This window comes from Anser anser (genome assembly GCF_964211835.1).
Source record: "Anser anser genome assembly, chromosome: 7".
NCBI classification, from domain to species: Eukaryota; Metazoa; Chordata; class Aves; order Anseriformes; family Anatidae; genus Anser; species Anser anser.
The window spans coordinates 283,436-306,785 of record NC_139727.1 but is presented as its reverse complement, the minus strand read 5'-3'; the positions used below and the strand labels follow the sequence as shown (position 1 = coordinate 306,785).

Genomic DNA, 23,350 nt, shown 5'->3' with positions numbered 1-23,350 from the left:
CTGCCCTGAAGAAGTTACCCAGCGGGTCACTCGCTTTCTTGAAGCCTACCACTGACCTTCATAGGCATCTCTCTGCTTTAGCTTAAGACTAGTTAAGACTACACTGTCTTGAAATCTGGCTTCACATCTCCCCTCAATTACATACAAACGGTGAGTAGAGGCATTTTGGACACATTCTGTAATGTTTTTTACTTATTTTTTGAAAGAGAAAAACACTAATTTTTAACTCTTTCTATGGAGTTCTCATTTTCGCCAGTGAAAAATCACTATGTTGTTTTTAAATTAAGTCACCCACTTCAGCCATCTTCCCTCACCAGCTGCAAAGCCGGGGGTATCTGCATTGATCCAGCTCCGTACTAATACATTTCACAATCAGTTCAATTTATGCGACAGGCTGGAACCTGGGCTGAGACCTCTGAAGTGCCTGTAAACCAATCCTGCAGACAGCCGCTAACCCATCAACCGTACCTGGGAATCGTGTTGCTTAAAATATTCCATATATGCAACGTACTTTTATTCTGTACAAGATTCACAGAGGCTAGGATGGAAACAACAGGAAAAAAAGGACCATACCTGGTTTCTCAGACTGACAGGCTACACATTTGTTATCTTCCGTCTTATTTGGTACAAGGCATATTCCACAGTCCCAAGAGCCTTTGTCCTTCTTAAATTTGTCTCCAAAGCCCAGAGTGGCTGTTGTGTCAGTGCTGCTCGAGGAGGATGTCACTGTCACCGAGCTGTCTGTGACCACTGGTCATGTCAGAGCAGGCATTACTCCCGTTCCAGGTTTTGGTGTCTCACATGCTATACATTTTGTAGCTTCCGGTTTGTTTTGGACAAGACATGTATCACAATCCCACGTTCCAGGTACTGTTTTGAATTTGTCTCCAAAGCCCAGCATCCCTGCTGGGGGCGCTGCTGGCTTTGAGGTGTCGCATTGACTTGAACTTACTGTCTGTTTCATACTCTCAACTGTTGAGGCTTTAGTAGCTTGACAAGTTACACATTTGTCCTTTATGTCTTTGTTTTGCAGATAAGGGTCACATGTATCAGATTGCCAGTACGATGCTTGTTTAGAAGTCTCTTTACCTGCAGAAAAAGTTGTTATTGCAGGCCTAGTATAAACCACTGTGCTTGTTGTAGGTTGTGCAGACGTAGAAGAGCGTGTTTTCAACAATCCAAAGTCTAGGAAGCAAGAAAAAAAAGTCTTCCTGTTAGCGCAGCACCTCACTACATGTAACTAAGTGACTTTACTAGAGGGCAAAAATTTCAACCCAGGTGCCAATGGTTACAACTAGACATTCAGACCGAGCGCAACAGGAAGTCCCCAGAAATCTTATCTAAACGGATGAAATTTCATCTGCTGCACTGGGTCACAACAGAACATTTCGTTAAAGCTTCATTTAACTCTTTGTTTCCAAGCAAGCTTTAAATCAACATTTTCACTGGTCGATACAAGTACAAACAGACAGTAGCTGACTGAAATCTGACAGTCCAACGTGGAATGGAAATAATGCAATTTGATTAAGACGCGATGCCCAATCGAATCAAATTTCTAAAGCTCCTCCTTCCGTAGCAGATGACTCAAATCTACTCCAGTAACTGTACAGAAGTTTGTACTCGGAGCAGCAATCCATACGGTATTTTCCCACAGATGCTGAATATTAATTAAATAATAAAAACTCAAGACAATTGAACAACTGTCTAATTTTCTATAATTAGGACAACTCCTTATTTAAAAGGTGGCAATTTTAACAGAAAAGACAAGCTACTAATACAGAAAGACTAAAGGAAATGCATCTTAAACAGCAGCTCAAGTTGCTTGTAAATCTACCTTGAACATAGTTGTTTTGTGGTTTGTTTGTTGGGTTTTTTTTAGTCAAAAATGAAGTCTTTGAACAATGTGGATTTAGATTCTGCTTCTTTTAAACCGATAAAGAAAGTGAATGTCACTTCACTCAGAGGTCTTTCCTTAAACAAAATGCACAATGTATTTTCTCTCACTTAGCTCTTTCCAACAGAGAAATGTGCTGCCTTCTTAACAAGTATGTAAGTTAGAAGAAGACTTTTGGGAAAAGATCAAATTCAATAAAGCCCTTTTTCTTAAAAGATATCTTTTCCACAGACACACTTTATGAAACTGTTGAAAACAATTGCAATTGCTTAAAAACAAAATTCAGAAAAGGGTTTTTAACGTAAAACACTCCACTTCTGTTTGCAGTTTAAATTTTAATCCACAGGAGCCATTGTAAGCTAAGGCCCAAAGATTCGCAGCTTTCGCCATGTATTTGGAACTGAAGCTCTTTCCTATTCTTTCTTCACCTGGGCTGAAGGTGGGACAGGAGTGTTGAGTTTTACAAACATTTCCTTTTCAATTCCACAAATTGTATTTACTTAAAATGAAACACCGATTATCTGGCTAATTCTCTTAGTACCTCATTTACAATTACATCCTAACACGTAAAGGAGATGCAACCCATCTGCTTTTCATCTTGCAGTTTTACTTCCAGCAACAAACACCACTTAGAATAGAAGGGGGCAGATGCACCCTAACAAACGCAGCGCTTAATGTAATGCTCTCCTACATTCATATTTATAGCAGATACTCTATTAACCATAAGTCGTGTGTTGGTTTTTTTTTAATAAAAAATGCTAGCGTATTTTTTGCAGCATCTTTTTAAAAGGAGTTCATTATCTCACCAGGATTTTTTAGAACGTCTAAGACGCTTCCTTCCTTTAATACGTGGGCAGTGGTGAAGGGACCACCAGCAAAATCTTTGACCTCCTCTTTCTGTGCGTTGATGTTGGTTGAGGTGGTGGTGTCTTTTGAAACAAAAGAAAACAAAAACAGCTTTCACAATGTGACCTAGTTAGAGCAGATTATACTCACTTTTGTTAGAAACAAGAATTTCCAGCTTTCATGCTTCTCACATAAGAATCTTCACAAATTCTACTTACTTTGCAATGCTTTATGATTACAAGCAAAACAAAAAGCAACAAAACAAAACAAAAATTATAAAAGCAGATCTGTCACTGGAAAAATACTGCAGAAGTCCAACACTGCCTGGAATTGCTAGCATGCGCAGACAGGACAGATTGAAGATTTAATAAAGAAAAAAAGGAAAATCAGCACTTCAGATCTGAAGTGCTAAAGTTTCAGTTACCTAGGGTAAGAAAGGGCGTCACTGGAGTACCACTGGGTCCAGAAAGTTCTGCCGATTTTACAACGGGAACACTAAATGTAAACCCAATCTGCTATGAACAAGAGAGGTTTTTCAGATTCTCAAGCCACAGGAACTCCAATCGAATGCACACACAAAACCAAATCTGAAAGCTGCTCTTCACATTTGTAGCACGCATGCTGAATGACAAATTATAAGCCAGAAGCCTACATACTTTTCTCCATCAAGGCAGATTCTGCTTTAGTGTTCTGCAACAGCCTACTAAATGCCTAAGAAAAAAAGTCAAGCTCCTTTATTATTTTACTTACAGAAGACGTAGGTAGCACTTCTGCCTCAGTAGATTTCACAACTGGAGATGAAAACGCAAACTCAGGACTGCTAACAGTACTTGTTGGTTGTATCTGTATTTTCAAAAGAATTAAAGGTTTATATTTAAGAGCAACAACTACCTGAATTCACTATCCAACAGAAGTCCCGCAGTGACGTCGAAAAACCTGATGTTTGAGTTATTTTGCAGATAAAAGTAATAATAAAACACAGGGAAGTTTCCAAGTGGGTATAGGACAATATCTTCAAAACCAAATTCCAGAAACTGAGAGGAAAAGCTGGAGATGCTACTTAGGTCTAAATGCACGGAAAAGCAAGCCAGGAAGCTGAAGAACGGCAAACTCAGCCCAATGATACTCCAAGAACTTCAGCAAACACCTCAACATGTTAAAGCAGCTGTCTACTTCAAACCGTACAAAAAATATTTCAAGTACTCTGGAACAGATTAATGTTTATTTTATTGCAATAATATGCCAATTATTGCACCCTAGGCTCATTCTATGTGAGGCTTATATGACCACGTTACCTCTAATTTAATAACTTAAATAAAGTTGTGGTTTAACCATTGCAGGCAACTAAGCACCACACAGCCACTCGCTCACTCCCTCCAAGTGGAACAGGGAAAAGAACTGGAAATAAAGAAGTAAAGTTGTTAAATTTGAGGTAGCATTAATGACTCATCGCATGTAATGGCTACCTGGAAAGACAAATGCCATAACCCTGTACATACTCCCCACTCCTTCCCCTTCTTTCCCCCAGCATTTATTGCTGAGCACGATGCTAAATGGTGTGGAATATCCCTTCGGTCCTCTGGGCTCCGCTGTCCTGGCTGAGTGCCCTCCCAGCCTCTTGTGCATCCCCGACCTCCTCGCTGGCAGGGCAGCGTGAGACACAGAAAAGGACTTGTCACTGTGTAAGCACTGCTCAGCAACAGCTAAAACACCAGTGCCTTACCAACACTGTTTTGCTCACAAATCTGCAACACAGCATCATCTACTACGAAGAAAATTAACTCTACCCCTGCCCAAACCACTATAAATAACTTGGCATAAAGTCCACACCCCCCTTCCCCCGCAGACTTCCACAGCATTTGAAGCAGTTATACAATCACGTTAAATGGGAGTTGGCAGGCTCTAAGACTGAGAGAAGCAGAATCAAAACATTTATGCCTTTTTCCCCAAACTGGCATACAACCCCAATTCATTCAGCTGCGTAGAAACTAATATTTGTTAGTTTCATGAGCACCACAGAAAAAGTCAACTCGCAATAAAGCAGTATACTCATTGTAAACATTATTTATAGCATAAAGATTTACCTTGCCCGCCGCCGTCGCTGCTGCATCTGCCATGCCTGCCGCCTCCGTTGAATTTGCCACGCTTGTCGTTGCCGCTGTTGACTTTGCCTTGTCCTTTGTCATCAGCAGATATGGCATGCCCGCCGCCATTATTGGATATGTCAAGCCTGAGGGCACTGTTGAACACGTTATGCCCGACGTCGCCGTTGTATAAATCATGTCCTCCACCTCCTCCTCTGATAGATCTGTCAAGTCCTCCACCTCCGATGGATCTGTCATGCCCTCCACCTCTGATGGATCTGTCATGCCCTCCACCTCTGATGGATTTGCCATGCCCGTCGCAGCTGCTGGAGTTGCCGTGCTCATTGCTGCTGTTGAAACAGCGCTCGGTGACGCTGAGACAGCGCTACTACCAATGAAACTAGAATTGAACTGAGGCAGCGATGCAGCACTGATGGGTAGGGGTATGTTCGGTAGCACTGGTTCCTCCACTTCCTAAAGTTGCAAATTTTAATTTTTCTTATACAAGACATACTACTTTCTCACCCCATCGCACCCAATTTATTAACAAAATTAAATAGAACAAAAATCCATACAAATTAAGAGAAAGCAAGTTTCCAGAAGAAATCCCGATCTCCCCACCTCTGTCTACCACGTCATTTTAATTTATGGCAGGCCTGCTTCCACATTATACTCTATTCAACAACTGTACAGCAAGAACACTGAAAGTTAACTCAAAACCTGTGCAGAACAGAGACGCACAGATCACATTTTTTTTCTTTCTTTTCTATACTTTAGTCATCAAAGCTCTAGAGAAGCATCATCCTTTCTAACTACCCTCGCATGGCTTCAATTAAGAGTACACTCTCAAGACAAGTGAGAAAGTGTTCCTCTTGCAAAATTAGGCAGGATAGCTGCCAAAGTTTCTAAAGTCATTACAGCAGGGAACGTGGAAAAAGGTAATGTTTAAAGAAGCAGGTAGGTTCAACAACCAAACTAAACACAAAAAGCACCAAAGAAAGTCAGACTAGCAGCACTGAAGATTGTGTTCTGGTAAATACAGTCTATACCATGTATCAGGATGCAAATATAAAAATCAGAAAACAGCCTCTTAACAACTTCAATTTTCATCCCTGCCACTTACTTTATTCGATTACTAAGATTGGATGAGTTATGTTTTAAATGGCATAGGAAATCTGACCAAAATTTGTACAGTACTATCATGATCTACTTAGAAATGACTAGGCAGGGATGTAAGTTGGTACTACTGATATTCAGTGCATCCTGTAGCTTACATCTGTTTCACAGTTTTGATTTGAAAAGTTTATGGAACTTTTGATATTTGGACCATTATTTTATTTGTGTTACAGGAATAAACAACAGTGTTTACGATTTCTTTATATTGCATCATCCGGAAGTCCCATTTAATGATTTGAAACTTAAATTAACTTAAATACTTAATATTAACTTAATATTAATTAAATACTTAATGTTAACGTAAATACTTAAATTAACTTACAGGCAGCTTATATAACATCCAATAAAAGAAAAAATAATCTGAATATTCATGGTCATAGTTTTATGGAATAGATTTTTCCTATTAAAATGAGAAAAAAACTCTCTCACAATGAGTTTGGTGAGTATCAAAAACTGAGTCATCGTTAGCAGACATGCAGAATGCTCTCTTCTACTACTCTTTTTCACACTCTTGGCCTGTATCTTTCTGTGTGACTTAAATATGAAACCAAAAATTAAGCTTTTTTTTTCTTTTTATACTTGGCACTCGTTTCAAGTATCATTCCTGTAGAAAAACTATACAAACCTTCACCAAAACTTCTCTTCTTAGGACTCATTCATTCAATTGCTAACGAGAAATGTTATAGTTTGCTATATAGCCTGCTTAGCACTGTAACTGCATAGAGGAAGAAAGATCCCTAAGGCATATGCTCAGATTTTTCTCTAATCCGAACTGTCAATCCATTAGAATTCTGAAAAAAGTCTTACATCAAAACAGATCTTCATTCAGACAACTATCGCTTGCCCATAACAGCCCATATTCCTCTTTCTGTTAACACCTGTGAGCTTCAAGGGGGCAAAGACAGTTGTCAGCCTTCAAGCAAGTCTAATCTACAATTGGACTGAGGATATAAAATATATATATACCCACACACACACGCAGAGATATATAGCATTGGTGGGCCAGAGATTTACTGAGTATTCCAACTCAACTGTCCAAAGGGACTCTTGCCAGCAGATCAGTGTGGTGCTCCTGCTCCAGAACATGGCACCCAACAGAGACCAGCATCACAAAAAACACTACCACCACTACCTACTCTACAAACAAAAGGTAGGGCACTGCAATAAACTTTGTGAACGAAATCAAAAGCAGTGTGAGTTTTCTGTATCTCCTTCCTAAATGGAGAAGTAGAAAGGAGTTCTAACAAAGACAATTTAGAACAGTTTGAAAAAAACATAATTAAAACCCAGCACCTGATTGCACCTGTACCAGAACCTTAAAGCCAGTCGCTTCCACCCCCTAAAAAGGTGGTTGTTGTGAAGTCCAACTTTTAGATGCCAAAACAAAGTGTTGAGTTCTTTCTGCAAGCCAAAGAATGCCCATGGTCACCTAAGAATTGCTTGGCAGATGAGCATAGAGTCAACAAAATTCCCTGCTACTGTTCTTTGAAAAGAGCGACTCCCTAAAAACCGAGTGCAAAGTCCCTTAACTCAAGCATTATTACCCAAAACACCATTTGCCCAGAAGGAAAAGCCATCAATATTATCTGGAGGATAACTCATTTGACCTAAACCAAGAAAGCAGTATAACACAAAGCAGTCTCCTCAAGAAGAAATTCAATTAATTCTGCTGGATTTTTTTTATTTTAGAGATGAGTTAGCATTTGGCCTCAAATGATTCTAAAGAACACATGGTCTTCATGTGAACTCAAAGCAGACAATTAACTTCATCATGAAAGGAGTATTAAAAAGAAGAATAATAAATCATAAATCTTCCTCCATGTTTTTGCTTAAAAAATAAAGAAAAAAACACATCAATAAACATCCTCCTGAACTGTAACTCACTTCCCCTACTTCACCTTCTAAAGAATACTTCAGAAAGAATCATCCCATTAGGACAGAGCTTTCAAACTGCAAGCAATTAAATAGCTAAAACTAATAGCTTTTCCCCTAGGGAACATTAGGAGGGACAAATTATTTTGTTATAAGTAAACTGAGTTATAAACCATGAAATATCTGTCAAAGCAAAATTTGTAACACTACAGATTTAGTTAAACTACAAAATGAGCCATATTTCCTGTAGAAGGAAAAAATTAGGCCTCCAATAGCAAAGATCCTTTCTGTGGATACAGCATTATAACGTGCCTCGTTTCCCATCTTCGTATCCTACTCAGAAGATAAACTTGGGATAAAAAGTGGTGTATCAGTACTTTTATTCTTGCTCATCTTCCTTCCTTTCATAAAAACAACAATTTTCTCAAAGTTCTATTGATCTTCAAACACAATCCAGACTTTGCAGCTCCCTCAAAATACAAAATTTTCATTGGATTTCACATTCCTTTTACTGAGAACTATCACCACCTTTCCAAAAAGACAGGCATGACGACCGTACTGAAAAAGGAGATTTCTTTCTTCCTTCAAGTAAGTTTTAAATTAATAGATGTCATACCTTTCAGATGGTTCTGCTCGCTGTTCTGCAGGCAAAGTCTTCTCTCTCATCCCCTGCAAGTTAAGTTTAGTTCAAGACTTAGCTGAATATGTACAGAATACACAAAGTACCAACAACCACTTAATGTGGTTTTTTGTGGTTTTTATTTTATTTATTTATATTTAATTTTATAGCACTGAATACACCTCACCTACTTAACGTTGTTCCCTAATTCAGCATTGTGGGTACAGTTCAGTTAAATTTTGAGGCTAAAGTAAGCATCACTGCTTCACTCAGCACTGAGGACAAACTGATAGAACACTAAATCAAATTTGTCAAATCCTCTATCAAAGAAAGTAATTACTTTAAACAAAATGACAAAAATTGTGTGTGGGGGGGGGAGAGTTTTCATCAAAACTTGTGTTTACCAACCCCGTAAAAGGGACGTACTTTTCGGTTTTCTATCATTTATCAACAAACAAGAAAAAAAAAAACCTCTACCCCCACAAAAAACTAAGCAGTTGCTGCTACAAAGTTGCTGTAAAGCTTTTTGCTTCTGGCCCAAGTTGTTTAATTTGGTGAAAGCCTTTTCTGTGCACGTGCACATGCCAGAGAGGTTGCTTAAGCAATAGAAGCTATAGTAGCTGCTATCTTCTGTTTTTCGTAGAAGACAGAAATTGAATTCGTTAGCTTTGTAACTGTTATGCATACTAGAATTGGTTTTCTCCCTTTTGAAAATAGTAGAGGGTATGCCTATGACAGATTTGGTGAGCAAGGTGATCAGATGAGGGCACTGCAAGACTGCCAGAACGCACCAGGTCTGGGGGGAAAAGGAATCCGGCTGAGCATAGGAATTTCTAAAAGGTAACCAAGGAGTTGTGCATTGATACAGTTATTCTAAATAATCAGATTCTTGTAGCTCTGCCTTTGGAAAGTCTGTGGCCCTTGCTGTAGTGGCTGCACACAGGATGCAGTCTACAAAACCAGAAATGCAGAAGTCCTATGTTTTGACTCCCTGGATTCATCAACCTGCTTCAGGATGGCTGGGGGAATCCAACTGTTAAGTCTAGCCAGACAGCGCAACTTGGGCTTAGCTGCCATTGCAACCAGCCTTGTTTCTCAACAGTAGCAAAGCTGAATGCATTGGAAAATATTTTCAGGTTTGGGCCTGCATAAGGTAGAAGGGACAAGAAGTGGTTTTATATGCTAGGGAGTTCTTGTTCTTAGAGCTTTCCCTCTAGTTTGAGAGAAGCACATAACTAGTTTTACAGTGGGTTGACAGGAAAGAAGTGGGGGGGAAAAATGGGAACGCAGGGAGAAAGCCAAAGGCGTTATTACTAGAACAGGTTTAGAATGCTATTCTTTGCTTTTCATGAGCTTAGGGCAATGGGGAGTTTAAAGCTTAGCACTTCCTGAGAGGGTTTCTTACTCTACCGGCTCAGTTCTATCACTTATTTAAGGCAATTCAGGTCTCTGAACGGTTAAAGAACTGATACCAAATTTGATGAACTTTGATCCAGGATACTGACAAAACAGGACTTCATATAAACAATTTCAGTATGTTCATGAGGTTAGCTTGTGTGTTCTGTTAAATAGTAAAAAATGACACTTCTGTTTCTGTTTACCTAGCATAATTCTGCAAATGTTGCCTCCTTCTGCTTTAGAATGGAAATGCTCTTCTCCAAGAGAGCACTGTCCAAACTTCTTTGCCAAAATTTTTTGATTAAATTAATATTGTTTTATTTTGAAAACAAGAATAAGCCACAAACATGTTTTCTTGCTTCGGCTATCCAGAAGAACGTCAACAGTATTTTCAGATTTTCCTTCCCTACACAACTGTATGTAGGAAGAGTGCAGTTGGAAGCAGAAGACCTAAGATGATGTATCTTCTGTTTGTTTACTACAGTAACAAGACAATGGATTACCTCTTTATTAGAACTTGTGTAGCTTTGCAGTATTGAAACAAATGTAGGTATTAAAATACACATCAGTAATACGTTTCTGAATGGCTGAGTACCGTGCTCTCTTAGCATTGAAATACCCAGCCATTGGATTAGTTTGTCCCTCATGTTTGCTTAGTTTGGAAGCTATTTCAGAATGCCTTCAGCTTGTATTCTTCCCCAAAAGCATAGAACTCACTTCTCTGCATCCCCAATTCAAGTCAGAGAAACTGGGCACTGCAGACACAGGAGGTCTGCCTGTACAGAATCAGTGAAGACAAGTCTAAACAGCGGATTTTTTTGAATATGCAGCTGGGTTATCTGAATGTTCTTTATGCAGTGTACCTCAGTTTTAGTACAGATAGCACTTGTCTTGGTTCTTGTCATTAGTCTGAAGCTGCCCCTGAGAAAATCTTGAAAGGGAAAGTAGTGAAAGCTAATCAGCTGGCCCTTTCTTCTTAAGAACCAGCGTATTTTGTAATTCTCCCACTAATAATAAGGCGTCACGCTGGAGAATCGCGATTGTGTTGTTAAGCAAGACTGACTTCACCTGAGCGGTATAGTTGGCAGCTGTTGAATGTTTAATGGACTTTAAACAAACAAAAAAACTGAGCAGGTGGAGGTAGACATGGCAAACTAACAGGCAGCATCAGATGCTTCTTTGAAATGGATAATCTGACTCCATTCACTTCTTTCTGGAAATAAGATCTAGTAATTAACCAAACAAAAGATAGAAGGGTTAAGACTGCATCTTTAAAGCCGCTGTGCTTGATAAATGTCTCTGGTCTTAAATCAATCTTTAGCAAAGCACAGAGACATAGCAGCAGCTTGCTTATGCCAACGCTAAAAATACTTGATGTGTACAGGTAACCATGTCAAGGCTCTGGAGTTAATCCATGAGAACAATTCCTTCTGGTATTGGCAAAGGTGAGGATGCTTGCTTCTATAGAAATGAGGTTTTGAGCTGTGACTTAAGCTGTCACTTAGGTGACTGTTTAGGAAAGCTTCCTTTTAAGCTTTGAAGTATGTAAGCTGACAAATTGTTTAAGTTCAGAACTGGGTTTACAGTCTCTTGTTCTCTGACTGTATGCAACTTCTCATGTTTCAGACTGAAAGCAGAATTGCAGCGGTACCAGTCATACAACTATAATGCTTATTGCCAAGATTACCAGAACTACCACTCGCAGAAGAGTTACGATGCTTACGCTGACTACAACTACAGCTCCTATGCTCCCTATGACAGCATGCAAGCTGTTGGAGACTGCTCTTTAGGAGATTCTTTAATGGCTCCAGCTGTTTTTGAGGTAAAGATAGTGCACGCTTGCTGTAAAGAAAATATTTCACAGATAATACGTTGTACAGATTTGTGTGAATCAGCAAAAAGAATCCGAAGTTGAAAACATGCTTTCTGCTTAGTGTGAAGTTAAAAGAGCAGATTCCATTCAGAGGTGTTTGTATTTAAGTGCTTAAATAGTAAATCCATAGAATTAGTGATTTATACACCATTATTTGTTCACGCATACCAAAGAATGGTTTTGACAGCATAATTGCGTACGCTTCTTCTGTTCCTGTTCTTCTGATTTGCTTTGCTTAAAGCAAATTAAACAGTTGTTTTAAGTGGTCTTATCGTGGTCAATGTATTAGTTGTGACCTCCGGAAGTCCCTTCCAACCTGTACTGTAATATTGGCTTTCTTCTAAAAATAAATAGATAAAATGCCATCTATCCTTGTAGTTGTAGGAAGAAGGAATGGGTTGAGACTGCAGCACTTTGAATCTGTGATGCTTTCTGAAATGAGTTATGATTAAACTTAGCCTTTTCTGTCTTTCAGGAATCTTCAGTTATGACTGCAATCGGTGATGACCTAATTACTGACGGTAATAAGGGTTCTATCATTGTCACTTGAGTTTAGCCATCCTTGTGCCTTTTAACAATACAAGCCAACCTCTACTGGATGAAGAACATCTTGAAAATTCAGCTGAGGTCAAACCTCTGTGGGGTTGATCTGCAATCAGCTGGGGTTTTAAAGCTGATACAGCATACACTGACCGCATCAAGTAAAACGGGACACTGTCAATGCTTCGCAGCAGGTTTCTTGTACCTGTGCCTTCATTCCCATTTGAAAATGGTCTAAGACAGAATTTTGTTCTTTGTATTGGTTCCGCTAAACAGATTTTATATTAGAAACTCAGTAATATGCAAAAGCTTTGTTCTCCACCCTGAGGTAAAAGCTTATGTTGCAGATTCCAAAAGGAGGATTCAGCTTGCACTTACAAATACGGTACAAAACATATTTGTGTCCTGGAAGGTTTGCAAAGTTCCTCACGTGGAGGCATTTTGTGTTAGTGTTTAGAAACTATCCTATGTAACGTGTATTGCCGTAGAAGTGAATTAAATGACTCTTGGGAGGGTTTCATGGCTGATTATCCGTAAACGTTATCTTTACTATCTTAAACATTGTCTTTGTCTTTATCTTGAAAGACAGTTCTAGTCCCAGCCTTCTAATATAAAAATTCCCAAAAGTTGGAGCTGTGAGGCTCAAAAATTTAGAGGACTAAATACCTCACTAAAATTAGTAGATCTAATAGCTTATTACACTTAGCTTAAAATACATTTTGTTAGCCATTTCACGTGAAGTTTTTTTGTGCGCATGCCTCAGATTTGATACTTGGACTTACCAGGCTTTTATTTTCAGATCCACAGCTCTACTTGGATGTTGATGAAATGAACAGACAATTCACGGAGACAAGCGAAGAACTCTACGATTCACTCATGAATTGTCACTGGCAACCTCTGGATACGGTCACTTCTGAAATCCCCTCTGCTATTTAAGTGTCTTCTAGAGCATGACCGTTAGGACCAAAGTGCTAAAACTACATTTCTTCTACATTATTCTAGCTCATAAGTTTTAAAGCACAATGATAGGTTGGGTTTTTTTTGCTATGCTTTTGACAGTTTCTGTAATCTTTTTGTTCATCACTCTCTTCTTGGAGCATCATGAAGTCATGTAAATATTCGAGAAATGTAAAGAGGTAAATGGGGTCTTATCTTAAAGATAAGACTTGCCTGTGTAAATAAAAAATTTGTTTCTGCAAACCTGCCAGCAAGGGATTTTACTTGTACCTGTGTGCAGCACGTTCTCTTCCGGCTTATGGAATTTAACAAGGTAGTAAGGGTATTTCATCTGTCTTTATTTTTATATGGGCATTAGGACACAAGCAAAATCTAGCTTTCCCTTGTTTTCCTGGTTCCTTAGGTAAGCGACAAGCCAAGCCTTTCATGTGCTTGCTTAGACTGGAAGTATGTATGGGAGACACTCACAGGCCTTGCTATGGAAACACCTGTGCCCACTTTTTCCTGCAGGCTGCTGGCTCTAACTGTACTACTGATATATGCTAGGTCAGCTAAAATTGGCTTATAAATAGGGTATGTTAAGCATATGGAAGTGTAGACTTCAACTGCCATAGCTACAAACATCCCGTGGAATGAGGATGATGTCTGCTGGCACTCTCTGCATCAGCATTCAGTTTTCCCTTGCCCTTCTTACTGTTAGACTTCTCAGCTGACGCTTTACAGCGAAGAAATTGCTACAACATAATCCGTGTTCTTAAACCTAAAAAAAAAAAATCTTGGAGAAAACAACTTGCTGGTTTTCCCTCCTTGCTGGCAAGGAGAAAAATAGTCCACCAGGAACAACAAAAAAATCCTAGTAACAGCTCCTTAAGTTATACCCTCTGCTACCCTCTCTGATTGCTCTGGTCTTCCTTCATTCGTGGTAATGAAGTTTTTAAAGCTCTGGTAGAAGGATGACAGCACTCAAGTCAAAGGAGATGAGAGCCATGAGGAAAGCTTTGCTTTAAGCTAGAGCAGTCTTGCGAGTTGCTGCCTTTATGCTGTTCTTATCTTGAAGGGTACAGAGTCTTTTCCAGTCATAGGGACTCCATAACCCTATGAGTATGGAGAAATAGTTGCTAATTAACAGTGTGTATAATAAGTAAGTGAGGCTGGAAACAAAAGAATATTCCTCCAAGAAAAAAAAGGAAGCAGAAATTACTGTACTTAATAGCTGGGGAAGCTGTTAAAGCTAGTTGACACAGTTCTGGTACTGCCGTGTGTGTTTTGGGGGCAACATAAACCATAATTGCTGTGATGGCAGGTAAGAATCCAATTCTTTTTTATGGCTTAGTGTAGTCAGTGAAAGCAGTGGTCCTAAGCTGCATGCTGTTCTTAAATGTAATGCAAATTCTCTTTTGTGACTCCTCAGTACTTCCAGGTTACTTGTAGCTGATCACCAGCAACTGCTTCTGTTAGCTATTAGCTGTTGGGTTTTTGCTAGGAATACTTTCAGTCCTGAATTGAAATGATGACATCCTGAAACAGAAGAGGCTCTTGGAGTATTGTAGGAAGCACATTCTTCCTGGTTCTAGTGCAGGTGTAGACGTAGGAGGAGGCAGAAGGCAAAGAACCTCACATAGGTGGAGGGGGTGAGGTGGCATCACAGTTAGAGCTGTTGCAGTTAACTCTTCCCAAAGCATGAAAGCAACGTGGCTGGGAACAGGGATTTGTTGGGTTGCTTCTTTGTGTGAGCCAGGGAGTCTTTTGAGGGGCAGATTAATAAGAATATGACACAAGGTAGAGGTGCAATAGATGAAGCAAAGAATCTGGGTGGGAAAAGGGTTGCTTGTACGTGTCTATGGAATTGTTTCAGGGGACTGAGCTGGGGCAAATTCAAGATAATAGATGCAGCCTCCTTGAATTTGGATGGCAGTGCTGAAGCTTCAAAACCTTACAAGCTTTGATGCCACTTCAATTGTAGTGCATAGCTGTGGTACTTGAGCTCAGAAGTGCAAACTGCACAGGATTTTTTTATCTATTTTCTTCAACGTGAGCAGCAAAACATCTTCCAGGAATGTGCCTGGGTGCTACGCTGCTTTGACACGGCTTGCTTTGCATCACCAAACACAGTAGTTAGGTTGCATCGAGTACTTTGTGGAAACATTCATTGTGTTGTCACCCAGAAATGGGATGCTACAGATGTGTGTTGGCCCGGCAGTATCAGTGCTGGTTTTTGGCCTTTGAGAGGTTGGTCCATAACATGTGACCTGTGTAATGAGGGGCCCACATAGATTGGTGACTTCATTAAGTCTGATGCTGTGGTGGTGTGTGACCCAAGGCCCTGAACGTCAGAAAATCAGGCTGTGGCCACCTATTTTATGCAGACTTTGCCTATTAACAAGGTCTCTACACTGTACGTTAGAGACGTGCGCCTCCTTTTCCGGACTAGATAGCGAAAATACCAGTTTTGTAGTTCAGTGAATGAGATTGGTTGGGCTGTTTGTTCTCCAGAGCTGAAAAATGTTGGGAGTGTATTCTCTTGGAGTCCACAGAAATGAAAATGATGAGAGGAAGAGAACGTTGGTTGCAGCCCGCGTGCTGCTGTTATAAAGTAGTTCTCTGATGTCTTTTTCCCTCTGCTGAGACTTATCAGCCTATCGTCCTTTCCTGTTAGGAGCGCATACCTGGCTTGGGATGGTGTGCGCAGGGCAGATTCTTTACCGTAAGAGCACAGTGAATGCCAGACTTCTTCCTGTACTGCCGTGTTAACCGTGAGTCACAAATTCAGGAAGCAGTGATTGCATCGGAACTGCTAGAATGCTTTGCGGAGTCTTTTTACTGGGTAAACTTCACAGCTGCAGTTACAACTTCCAGCCTGTGTTAGCTGAACACATCGTACTGGTGCCCGCCATCAGTTTGACAAAGATGGGATTGCAGTAGGAACTTGCTTTTTTCCTTCTTTTTAATTAAACAAGTCTTTGAAGCAACTTTTCCAACACCGCCATACTTCACTTCTTCCAGTTATTTTCTGTTTTACTTAGCTGAAATGTTTTTTTTCTTCCAAGCTTGAGGAAGTTTTCTACAAGAATGTCCCGTAATGATTTCATAAACTCTTTTCATTGTACCTAGCTGCAACAGAGAGTGCTTTTATTCAAAAACCTGCTGGTTTTCTCTTCCAAGAAGCAGTGGGGTTTTTCCTATCTCTTCACTGATGGGAAAGGCTGTAGGACAGTAGCTTGAGGGGCTGCTAATGCTGTCATCAGTGAGCCGGGAAGAGGCAGGAGTCCGAAACGGGTAAAAAGTACTTAAAAGGATACCAAAAGAGTAAACGGTACTTAAGCCGTGGATGTTTCTTTTTGCAGGGATGCTCTGGACCAACCGCTTCTTTCTAGCGCTACCTCAAAGTAACTTGCAGATAGACCTCACAGGGAAGGTTGATCAAATGGTGATGATCGCTGTCATTCTGCTGGACACGCAGATACTTGCCTTTCGTTTTGGCTCATTTTTAATACCAATTAACTTCAGTGCCTCGCGTTAATAGACACCGTTTGACTGCATCGGCAAATGTTTCTGAGTCGTGAGTGTCATTAAAGGCCTGTCACCCTATGGAAATCCTTCTAAATAAGAAAAATGGCATTCAAATAAATAAATAAAGCAGCGTTTGAACTTATGAGCAAACCTAGCGTAGCTGCCTTTGACGCTGATCTGGAGGAGAAAAATCACGTTATCACACTACTATGGTTGCCTTAATAGGTTTGGTGTACATGAGGGAGGGAAGTATTATGTGATGTTTGCCTAGCTATTACATGGCCGATGCAGGAGGGGTTTTAGTCAGTTCCCTGAGCACGTATTGTTGCAGAAGTCGGTGATTTCACTGCCCAATGTCTGTTATTAAGGGCACGATTCATGTCCCGTTATCGTTTTTATTATTTATTTATGTGTTTATTTTCTGGGGCGGCGATCTGTCACGATGCCCATCGTTCCCCTGCCGTGGGGTAGAATTTAGCGTGACGACTGCCTCCCGGACCAACGGGGCCACGAATCCGGCCTAAAACACTGCTTGTGCGTTGGTTGTCGGCGTGGGGGCTGTTGGTTGTCGGTGCGGGGGTATCGGTTGTCGGTGCGGGGCTTTTCTGACGAGCACTGTGGGCTCGGGGCGCCGTCCCACGCCCGGCGCGGTGCTGCGGCACACCAGCGGTCGGCGCCACGGCGCGGGGAGGCTCTGGAGGTGACTCCTAGCCCCGTGCTTACGGTGGCCGGGCCGGGGTTCATTATGGCGGCCGGGTCCTGAGGGCGGGAGCGGGAGGGCGGCGGGACCGGGACGGGACCGGGGCGGGGCGAGGAACGGGAGCGGCAGCGGGAGGGGGGGGCGCGCGTTCCCGTGAGGGGAGGGGGCGCGCGAGGGAGGGAGGGGGAGGGTGTGAGAAACACTCCGTAGCCAATAACTTGGGCTCAGGCGAGGAGCTCGGCGAAGCAGGAATTTATTCGCGATCGCAGTGGCGGGCGTCCCGTCCGTGCGAGGACTACCGCACACCAAATTTCCCTGGTGTATTGCCAAGCACTTCCCCGTGCAAGGGCTTACCATACACCACATTTCCCGAGACTCTTCCTTTCTCTCCCTTATCTCACGCTTCGTCCGTCTCCGGCCGCGCCCCTCGCGGAGCTGCGGAACCGCGGATCAGGACTCCACACTCGCTCCGTACAAAAGTACGTCTCAATCACACGGCACACAGAGTCTCACCCGACCCCCAAGGCAATACTTCCTATTTCTTACCTTGGTCTGTGCACAGAGTTACCGGATCAATTCTCAAAGCCGGAGTGCCTGCCTTCTTCCCTTCCCCACTCCTTCACGGATCCTGCCTCTTTCATCAGTCTCGGGCCCTCTGTCAGCTCTCCGCAGAACCGCCGCCGTCGATGCACAGGACCGCTGAAATCAGCGGGGCATGCCTTCCTGCTGCTGCGGCGGTGGGGCTCCCCAGTAGGCGACTGGCTCCCGGACGAGCCCCCAAATTGTGAGAAACACTCCGTAGCCAATAACTTGGGCTCAGGCGAGGAGCTCAGCGAAGCAGGAATTTATTCGCGATCGCAGTGGCGGGCGTCCCACGAGCAGGAGCGCCCCTGCTGGTTCCAAAACCCAGTTTATATACTTTTTGATGACGGGACCCTCCCCTGTTTCCCCACTGAGGGGGTGATCCAGGCTCACAATCTGTCTGATGCTTCCCAGACAATGCATGGCCTTCAGTTGCCGGCCTGTTAAATTTCGAATTTCTTTCGACTTTTTTACTGGTTGAAGCGGTAATGGTTCTTCACTTACCTGACTTGACTCAACACCGTGATTTTCCCCGAATTGTTCTACGGAGTCTGGTTGTCTGCATTTTACAAGGTCGCCTGCTAAGCGTTCTTATCGCTGCAAGCACACCTCGATACCCCATTCCTTACCTTTAAACAACGTAACTCTGCAAAAACAACATTTTTATTCCCACGAGGGGCAGGGCAGGCCCCGCGGCGCGTGGCGGCGGGGGGCGGGGGGGCCCCGTGACGGCACCGAACGCGGGGGGGGGGCGGTATGGCCTCGGGCGGCGCGACCGGTAGCGGCGCGACCGGCAGCGGCATGGCCGGCGGTGGCAGGGCCGGTGGCGGCGGGGCGCCGGGCGGCAGCCCAGGAGCCCGATCAGGAGGAGGAGGAGCAGGAGGAGGAGGAGGAGGAGGAGGAGCGGCCGGCGGCAAGGTGAAGAGGCGGCGCCACCGTTTGGGCGCCGCGAAGCCCCCCTGTGCCAGGAGCAAGCGGGTGAGGAGCGGCCCCCCCACAGCGGGCCCTTCCCCCTCAGCCCACCAGTTACCCCCTTACTTACCCCCTTACCTTACCCGCCCCTTTATCCCCTTAGTTACCCCCTACCCACCTCCTTACCCCCTTAGTTACCCCCTCGACCGCTTAGTTACCCCCTTAGTTACCCCCTCAACGGCTTAGTTACCCCCTTAGTTACCCCCTCAGCCCCTTCCTAACCCCCTCAGTTACCCCCTCAGCCCCTTACTTACCCCCTTACCCCTCTACCCAGCCCATTACCCCCCTCCTCCCCCTCCCCTTCACCCCCAGCCCGCTGCCCTCAGGACCCCCAGTGCCACCCCCAGGGCTTTCCCCGCTCCCTGCACCCCTCCTCAGCCCATCATCAATTCTCTGAACGTTACCTGCCAGGCTTTGCTTCTCGTTTGTGCTGTAGGGTACAGCAGGTTGATGGTGAAAGCGGTCCGTCAATTCGGGGTGTGAAAATCCCCGTGCTGGAGGGGGGACGCGCCGAGATCCCTCCCAGCAGCTCTTTGCTAAGAAATGTCAGGACGCCCAGAGAGATGCTCTGGAGATGCCCTCTGCACATGTTTGTTCAGCCAAAACCTCTCCGCTATTAAATGAGCAACGTAGCTGAGGGGATTGATTATCATATGCAAAACCAAGGGAGCGCTACGCATGGATAGCTGCTCAATTAGGTTTTTATCACTTGCAGAAATGCCAAGTCCCTTATACCACATATTGACAATCAATCTTGTCCATCTAAAGCTGGCCTGGAAGGGCAATGCAAACATTCCCCACGCTTACAGAGCAACCGTTGAAACCTCTGGCTTGAACAGTGCATTAATGTTGAAAGTGCCATAGCTTGCGTGTGCCGACACTGTGTAGCTAACTGATAAACCTTACACGTGGATTAAAAATAATCAGTGGAGATGGTTTTCTAACTTTTCCATTGTCTGTTATCTCTGCGTGTTTTCCAGTAGGTTTATTTAAAGAGTGTGCCAGAGCAAACACGTGCGTGGGGATATCTGGGGGATTCTGCACAGAGAATGGCTGCTGCACATCCAGCGCAGATCAAATTAACAGTAACTTATCGGGGAAGAATTTTAATGATTTGATAAATAAACAAACTGATAGGTGTTACATGTGTGCATTTATTATAGCAGTTAGCTTTGTAACCAGACGAATCGTGCAAATGTTCATAACGTAAAAGGACGAGCTTTGAGCAGATAGCTTGCTTAGAGCATTTGTCAATTAATTTCAGTTTATTTTCAATATCATGTCCACTCTGCAGAAGGTTCTGTGGCTTAATGTTAATTGTCTCTCAGTGATGCAGTTGGGGAGGCACGAAAGCGACCGATGCGATTTTGTGAGGTTATACCTCTGGTTCTGATCCCTACCCCGCTGTTTTTCTCATCCTTCCCCCTACAACTTTAGTCGATAAGTCGATTCTTAGAAATACTTAAATAGATGTGTTTTGTGTGCTTGTGATCGTAATTACAGCCCACCAAACCCTCTGTCTCTTACCATTAAGCTCTGAAGGTGCCTGGGCACTGTAGGCAGTATAGTTAGCAGCTTCAAAGTTCCTGGGAACTAGTCCTGGATCTAATTTACTTTTTTTTTTCTCCCTACCTGCAGGAGGGATGATTAGCAGGATGCCTAGCTCATGATTGTCAGCTTTCTGGATATTAATTTTTATTATTAATTTTTATTATTAATTATATTCATTTATATTAATTTATCTTTTATTTAACCGTAGTTCCTGGGGCTTTCGGTCAGGTGGGAATTCTCTGATCGTACCCGATGTATGCCGCAGAGTCAGTCTTCTACAAAATACAGCAACAGCTTTAGAAGGCTCTTGCAAGAGGAGGTGCTGGTGCTATAGCTATAGCTGTGTTTCTTCCAGGACATCTTCTGGGTTAGCCTGACTGTTGAGAGCAGAACTGTTTTTTGTGCGTATAGTCACTGCAATTCAGCATTACTAAAATTGAAAATATTTAGATTCACTGATTTTAATGGGTAGTATGGTCCTGACTGTCGCAGTAGATAATTGCTGAACTTCTGGTTTAGTTGGTTTTCACAGGAGGGTGCGAAGAGGAAGAGTCCTGGAACAAGTCTGTAGGTCAGGAGCTGTTCAGGCGTAGAGTTTCCTGATAGCCTTGCAGATTGACGACCTGCTGGTGAATTTTGGCAGAGGTTTCAAAACTTTGAACCTTGCCAAGGTCACTTGGAAGTGCAGAAAGTGATAGGTAGTTGTAAATCAATCTTAGGTGAATTTTAGGTTTACCAGAAGTGTAGCGATCCTATGCCAGGGATCAACCTCGTCGTCGTCTTCTGAATATTTGCTGTATAATATCTGTCTTCAAGGTCCGTGGAAGGTGGTATCCCAGCATATGCTGTTGACTGCGTTTCTGTAATTAAGTGTTTTTTCTTTCAAGCAGGGAATAATTAGCAGAATGACAGAAACGGTGAAAAATATTGTACCGGCCTGGCTGCAGAAGTATTTCAATAAGCGTGAGGAGGAGTGTGTAGACAGAAATGAATCTGCAAACCAGGAGGAGACTCCGGTAAACTATCATCACGATTATGCAGATGAAGATACCATAATCGATGAGAGATTCACGCCTGAACCAGCAGGAATTAGTAGACGAGGTATGTGAAAAATCATTTGGAATTCTGGCCATCTGTATTTATTCACAGATTTCTAGTTTTGAATCTGAATTTCAAAAGGAAATTGGAATGAGGGTTTTGACAGAATGAAAAAAAAAAACAAACAATCAAAAAAGTCGAAACAACTGTTTGTGAAACCGTCTTAGCTTTAAACTGTATACACAGTTACGAAGCATACATCTTATGCTCTTGGAAGGCATCAGTTAACTTTAGGTACTCTATTAGCCAGGTGCTAAATGCTGAAAATAAGTCATTTGCAAGTGTGCTGGGTTGCATTTTCCATCTTTTAAAAGATATGGAATGAAAATCTGTCTAATTGCCTAAGGCAATTAAAAAAATTAATTTGTTTTGCAGTCTTCGAAACAAAAGACTAGATGCTAGAATGGCAGAGGAAAATTCCGTCTCGTGTCCCGACTTTGTTTGTTTTGTTTTGTTTTTTTTTTGTTTTGGGCTTTGATCAATTTAGTAAAGTTCCTCGTTAACTTGATGGTGAACTGGGGAACTTGTGCACGGATGTGGTTTATGAGATTATTATCCTTAAAATATTCAATAACTTTAAGGTCTACGCGGGGGGAGGGGGTGTCTTTGAAAAGGTATTTGACCGTTGGCAACGAGGTTTGCAACTCCTTTACCTCATGAAAGATTAATTTGTCTTATATCCAGTGCCTCTCACTGTTCCTGTAGTCCTGTTGTATAAATTTGCATCTATTCTTATTTGAGTTTCTCTTAAATTAGCTGTTTTGGGGAAGTCAGCTTTTAATAAGTAAAGAAGTTTTGTCTGAGCGTGCGTAGGTAACCATAGATAATGTGGAAAGTCAGTTGCTTCTGTTGTTGGCAGAATCAAAAAATAAGGAGGAAATATCTTTGCCTCCAATCTCATCTAATTGTAAACAAGGAGATTGATGGCTTTCTGTGTAGCTGTAGCTTGGGAATGAGTTTGGAGAAAAGAATAGAGAAGGTCTTCGTGACTGAGGAACACATGTTGGCTTTCCTATGTAACTGCGTGAAAGGAGCTTTCAGTAAGAACAGCTGCACTGCAAGCTTGCTAACTCCAGGAGATCAGGAGCAGGTGGACACCCTGGAACCTTTTGCAGCTTATGTTGCTGTCCGTGGGTGTTGCTTACTATGCTTAAGAATAAGATTTTTTTTTTTAATTATTACTACATTTTGAAACCAATGTGTTTCTTCAGTTCTGAGGTATCAGTGTGCTGGAGCCTATATTGGGTGGCCTTCTGCCTGAAGAACTTTCTGTATCTCAAATGGTGCTGTCCTAAAAATCTGCTCATGGTTTGGAGAGCTAATTAGTGGTACTGCAGTGGTTATGAAGATTGAACTAACTAGTTTAAGCTTCAGTTCAAGTATCAAGAGGATAGTGGCTCAAAGTCATTTGAATTGCCCAGATTCCTGGGAGAGACAGTAGGCTTTCATCAGGCAAAATACCCATGAATAGTTCCATTCATTTAGCAAGATAGACTTCAAGGCCACCTATTCCAGGCCACTGGCATTGTTTGCAGACCCTTTGCTTCAAGAGGGAAAAATGCTCATCTGGTTACTTGGGTCAACATCCTTGTCCCTTGGGTCAAAATCCCAATAGTTAATGGGTAGGAGATGATGTTTTGCCTCTAACGTGAGCTGATATGGAAGAACTTGGGAAAAA

General features: G+C 42.3%; 1 protein-coding gene across 1 annotated transcript; it reads right to left on the bottom strand.

Annotated features, from left to right (window-relative positions):
* Nucleotides 1-632: 632 nt before the first annotated feature.
* LOC310902747 (nuclear pore complex protein Nup153-like) lies at nucleotides 633-5,028 on the bottom strand. The gene is made up of 5 exons (XM_083844751.1): nucleotides 4,825-5,028; nucleotides 3,491-3,583; nucleotides 3,165-3,255; nucleotides 2,701-2,823; nucleotides 633-1,185 (listed from the first exon to the last, which is right to left on the bottom strand). The coding sequence occupies exons 1-5, from the start codon at nucleotides 5,020-5,022 to the stop codon at nucleotides 755-757; spliced, it is 936 nt and encodes a 311-aa protein (XP_083700877.1). The 5' UTR covers nucleotides 5,023-5,028; the 3' UTR covers nucleotides 633-754.
* Between the last annotated feature and the right edge of the window lie 18,322 nt (nucleotides 5,029-23,350).